The following is a 5,843-nucleotide window of genomic DNA, read 5'->3' as shown; positions in this document are numbered from 1 at the left end:
TATGACAACTGTCATTAAGTGTCATTCGCTCAGTTATGTCATTTTTAATGCAAATATGACATTATTTGACCTAACCCTACCCCTACCCTTACCCCTAACCATAGCCCATAACAAAGACATCTCAAACAATGTCATCTTTGCATTAAAAATTACATAACTGAGCGAATGACACTTAATGACAGTTGTCATAAACATCCATAAATAAACCTTCATATTCATGACATGTGTCATGTCATGATTATGTAGGTGTCATGTCATGATCATGTCAGTCTTATGCACACCCCTTCAAGTAAAGTATAACCGTTTAAGCTATCTGGTCAACCGATCAATCACCATTCAGCAAAGCCGGCCCAGGCTCACATAGATGGCAAACACATGGTCTCACGGCTCTCCGTAGCAGCAGCAGTACATATGTCTTGGCAATAGATCTGCTTATTCTGGGGGTTTTTATCTTTTTATACCTTTTGCCTTATAGGGATGATTTTAAGCATATTATTGTATAGCAGCAGCATACATATTTAATTGTTTTGTTTTCTTCTTCCAGCTTTGTAGGGGGGTTATTTTATATGCTATTTGCAGCAGCAGTATGTCTTAAATACTCATGGCACCGTATCGCCATATGCATTTGAAGTAGCAAGTTCCTGTACTTGCTTGCAGCAGCAGCAGCAGCAATAATCTACAACTACAGCAATAACCAACAGCAGCAGCAATTCAGCAGCAGCGTAGCAGATCTATTCTGCCAAGACCAAATACATTAACATTGTCATATCCATCACCATGCTAAAATCTTCAGAGAGTTGTCATGATTGAAATATATAGTTCGGTCATGAAACTCTAGATGGCGCAGGCGACGGGTTGTTAACGTTAACGATATTCAGAGAGTTAAATGACTTGGCACAAGCTGATTGGTTCATGCTGCATATGCAGCCAATGAGCTTACTTCCTTGCATTTATATGGCTGGCTAGCATTCACTAGAGATTCCTGCAGCGCACTTTCAGAGTTTCTCTGAAACCCTCCACCTTCCCCAGCTCCACCTGTATAGATCTGCTACGGTTTATTTTATATGCTATTTGTGCAGCAGCAGTATGTCTTAAATACTCATGGCACAATATCGCCATATGCATTGGCAGTAGCAACTTCCTGTACTTGCTTGCCGCAGCAGCAATAATCTACAACTACAGCAATAACCAACAGCAGCAGCAATTCAGCAGCAGCAGCGTAGCAGATCTATTCCGCCAAGACCAAATACATTAACATGGTCATATCCTTCACCATGCTAAAATCTTCCGAAAGTTGTCATGATTGAATTATACATATAAGTACTGAGTAATATTAATTAACTACATGTACTTACTATATAGTTAGGGTTAGGATTTGGGTTTGGCTTAGGGTTACTTGCATGTAATTATGCATAAATAATTATTATTATAATAGTAAGTATATGTAACGTGTAACAAGGACACCTTAAAATAAAGTGTTACCCATATTTGCATGACTAAGGGGGCTTTTACACTGGCAGTTTAGTTTGAAACAGGGCATGGCTCGCATGAAAAATCGCTAATGTGAAAGCTGTCAGGTGAACCCGGATGCACACCGGGATACTGATCCCGAGACTACCTGAAGGAGGTGGTCTGAGCTTGGTTGCACTCAAACTGTGGCGCGGTTCGTGTGAATATGAAAGCAACATGGACTCAGGTACGCACTTGTTCAGGAAGTAAAGTAATCTGCGCATGTATTTTAGCCGATTACAATGTATTTTCTTCAATAAAACACATATAAGTGATGATAGTGTTGCTGATTTACCTTGGATTCGAGTGTGAGTGAGCCTGCAGTGTATTCGCTTGTAGCAAGTGCAATCAGAGCGGCAAATGAATGGTAATCCACTGTATCCTCAAAATAGCCACCTACATGCACCTCACATACAGTAAACCCATATGTCGTTTACTCTGCTGCGCATAATTGCACCAAATTAATGAAAAACACAATATATTGACCCATGTTCTGCTTTCTAACGTGCATGTTTGTGATCATGTAAGATAAACGCAATGCACCAGGGTTCGATAGAATCAACATTTTTTTTTTTTTTTTTTCATTTCTACGTGTCAGCCGCACGCAGCTGATTGCCTTCTGCAATCAGTGAGCCCGTTCACGCGCTCACAGCTGTTTCTCATTTTCTCATTTTGTTTATCCCTATTTTACAACTTGTCTTCTCATCTTCGTTGCCATTGTGTTTTGTCATTTTGACTTTAAGTTTTTTCAGTTGTCCCGGTTAGCTGTTAATCTTTCTGTTTACTCAGCTTGACCTTCTGATGCCTGTTATCTCAGCGATCTCTAGCCAGTGGCTAATGGAATTTGAGCTCAGCCTGTTCCTGTCTGTGTGAGTTGTTCTAACCTCTATAGAGTGGCTGTCTGATGATTAAAGTGTTTGATAGATCTGCGTTTGGCAAGGAAGCCTCTCAGCTATTGGTGGCTCTGTGTCAAGGCAAGAGGTCTGTAGCAGATTATGCTATCGAGTTCAAGATGCTTGCGGCCACAAGTGAATGGAATCCTTCTGTGCTGGCGGCGCGCTTCCTGGATGGCTTGGAGGAGAACATTAAGGATGAGATTTATGCCCACGATCCCCCGAGCATCCAGATGACATCATGAAGCTTGCCATCCGTCTGGACACTAGCATGGAACTAGACGCAGAGTGCGGGGTAATACCAGTTGGTCACGGGTTGACCTTTCCTCATCTGCTCCCTCTTGAGTTTCTGAGTTATCCAGTCCTGAACAAATGCAGATTGGAAGAATGCATTTAACTGCTGAGGAGCGGCAACGCCATTTTACCAAGGGTCTCTGTCTTTATCGTGGTGGTCAAGGTCATATTGCTGCTGCTTCTATGGTAAAAGCTCACGCCCGTCAGTAGGCGGACGGCACTTCCATCACTTCACCAGTTGGCTCACGCACCACTATTCCAGCCATGGTTTTGCATAACGATTTTGTCATCAGATGTTCTTCGCTTGTTGATTCAGGAGCTGAGGGGAATTTTATGGATTTGACCTTGGCTCACCATCAAGGTCTTCCTATACTTGCTGTTCCATCCCCACTTACAGCTCACTCACTTAAGGGACATGATGGCTGTCACTAACATTACCGATCCGGTGAGTGTTATCACCTCCGGGAACCACAGCTGTACCTATTGTGCTGGGTCACCCATGGCTTTCACTTCATAGTCCCCACATAAACTGGACAGACAATATTATTTTATTTTGGAGTTCTTGCTGTCATGCTGTTTGTCTGGTTTCTACTGTGTCTCCTGTTTCTGTTTCTTCTGTGTTGCGGGAGGAGGAAGCGGATCTATCTCGAGCGCTTGCCATTTATCATGATCTGCGTGTGGTCTTCAGTCAGTCCCGAGCTGCTTCTCTTCCTTCCCACCGACCGTATGATTGAGCTATCGATCTCCTCCCAGGCTCTTCTCCACCTTGCGGATGTCTCTTCTCCCTGTCCGCACCAGAGTATGAGTCCATGAAGAAATATTTATCTGAATCTCTGGCAGCAGGTCTGATTTATCCCTCTTCTACTCCAGCTGGTGTGGGTTTCTTTTTCATGAAGAAAAAGGATGGCTCTTTGCGCCCTTGCATTGACTATTGGGGGCTGAATGACATTACCATTAAGAACAGGGACCCCTGGCTTTGATGTCTACGGCCTTCGAGGTCTTGAGGGGTGCAAAGTTCTTCACGAAATTGGACCTATGCAGTACTTATTATCTTGTCCAGATAAGGAAGGGGGACGAATGGAAGACTGCTTTTAATACACCTACAGGGCACTTTGAATATTTAGTTTTACCTTTCGGGTTGGTCAACGCCCCAGCAGTCTTTCAAGTGCTCGTCAATAACATGCTTAGAGATATGATTAATTATTTTGTCTCCGTGTACCTAGATGACACCTTAATTTTTTCTCGTTCTTTTCAGGTGCACGTTCAGCACGTCAGGCGAGTGCTTCAGCGGCTGCTAGAGAATCAATTATTCGTGAAGGCAGAGAAGTGCACTTTTCCTGCCCAGTCAGTTTCGTTCTTGGGGTCCATCATTTCGGTGGAGGGGATTCGCATGGACCCTGCGAAGGTGAGAACTGTTTCTGATTGGCCTTCCCAAAATCCCCTCAGGATAATAAGTTACATCCTTGTGCTTATTTTTTTATCGTCTTTCTCCCTCAGAGCGAAATTATGACCAACAACAGAGAGCTGCTTGCAGTACGCCTAGCTTTGGGGGAGTGGCGTCATTGGCTGGAGAGGACAGCTATTCCATTTCTGGTGTGGACTGATCACAAAAATCTTGAGTACATTCGGTCTGCTAAGCATTTAAATGCCAGACAGGCCCTCTGGACCTTATTCTTTGGCTGTTTTAATTTTGTATTGTCTTATAGACCGGGCTCTAAAAACCGTAAACACGATGCTTTGTCCCGGCAGTTCGGCACCCCTGGCGACACGCTCCCTACTGATATGATCTTGCCTTCAGATCGTTTGGTGGGGGCTGTCGTCTGGGGTGTCGAGAGACAGGTTAAACAGGTGCTTGCTCGATTTGAACCCCCTTTGGGTTGTCCAGCGGGACGGTTATTTGTGCCTGATTCAGTCCGCACCTCCGTCTTGCGATGGGGCCACTCCTCCAAACTCATGTGTCATCTAGGTGTGAGGAGGTCGCTGCCAGCCATCTGTCAGCGTTTTTGGTGGCCTGCCATGTTTGAGGACGTTCGTTGGTTCGTGGGTGCGTGTGAGGTTTGTGCTCAAAATAAAACTTCTAATCAATCTCCCGTTGGTCTGCTTCATCCCCTTCCCATTCCCTCCTGTCCCTGGTCGCATATTGCCCTGGATTTTGTTACTGGTCTCCCTATATCCAGTGGCAATACTGTGATCCTTACCGTGGTGGATTGCTTTTCTAAACTTCCCTCCAAACGCCTTCTAAACGTCTCTCCAAACTCCCCTCCTCTAGGGAGACAGCCCGGGTGGTCATTGACCACCTCTTTCGGATTCATGGTCTTCCAGAGGACGTGGTCTCTTGACAGGGGTCCCCAGTTCGTCTCCTATTTTTGGAGGGAGTTCTGTCGACAGCTGAGTGCCTCCGGCAGTCTGTCTTTAGGATGCTATCCACAGACCAACGTCCAAACCGAGCACGCTAATCAGGATCTCGAGCGGATGCGCCAATGCCTGGCTTCTCATAACCCCTCCTCCTGGAGTCAGCAGCTAACTTGGACTGAATATGCCCTTAACCCCTTGCTGTGATCCTTACCGTGTGATCCTTACCCAGTCTTCGACTGGGCTTTCCCCGTTCATGTGTTGCCTCCCTTTGTTTCCCTCCCAGGCTGCCGTTCCCTCAGTCCAGGCATTTATCCAGCACTGTCGCCGTACCTGGAGGAGGGCCAGGGAGGTGCTGGTCCGGTCTAGGGGATATACCAAAAGAGCTGCTGACCACCATTGGACGGCTGCTCCGAAATATGTTTGTTGGCAAATGTTATGGCTCTCTACATGAGATTTGCCGCTTAGGGTTCCAGCACGTAAGCTGGCACCTAGATTTATTGGACCATACCCTATTGTCAAGTTCGTCAGCCTGGTGGCGCTGGAGCTTCGTCTGCCCAATTCTTTCCGTCGTGTTCACCCTATCTTTTATAGGTAAGGGAAACAGGTCAATTTAGCTCAAAAGCGTGGCTGGTCCCATGGATTTTTCCAGCGGCTGGGCTGAAAGCTGTCACGTTCTCTCTGCTCTTGATGGAAGAATCTGGTGTCGTGATGCCACTCGGTGTCGTCCAGTGCAAGGCCTGAGTCTTTGGTGACTGAGTTCAAGAGTGTGGATGTTTTGTTACCTTTCTTTGA

General features: G+C 45.7%; 1 protein-coding gene across 5 annotated transcripts in view; it reads left to right on the top strand.

Moving 5' to 3' along the window:
* Positions 1–5,843, top strand: part of LOC107660316 (PEX5-related protein-like) — a 111,308-nt gene that overhangs the window by 63,379 nt on the left and 42,086 nt on the right. The window contains exon 1 of one of the 5 annotated variants that reach the window (XM_016449597.1): positions 4,061–4,101. The exons of the other annotated variants lie outside the window; for them this stretch is intronic. Coding sequence (XP_016305083.1) covers positions 4,087–4,101 — 15 coding nt within the window. The 5' untranslated portion in view covers positions 4,061–4,086. Of the gene's footprint in view, positions 1–4,060; positions 4,102–5,843 lie in introns of those variants that run through there. 5 annotated transcript variants of the gene reach the window in all.

Source organism: Sinocyclocheilus anshuiensis, unplaced genomic scaffold, assembly GCF_001515605.1.
Source record: "Sinocyclocheilus anshuiensis isolate Anshui unplaced genomic scaffold, SAMN03320099.WGS_v1.1 scaffold1599, whole genome shotgun sequence".
Lineage (NCBI taxonomy): Eukaryota > Metazoa > Chordata > Actinopteri > Cypriniformes > Cyprinidae > Sinocyclocheilus > Sinocyclocheilus anshuiensis.
Note: the sequence above shows the minus strand (reverse complement) of the source record. Positions and strands in the feature narration are given on the sequence as shown.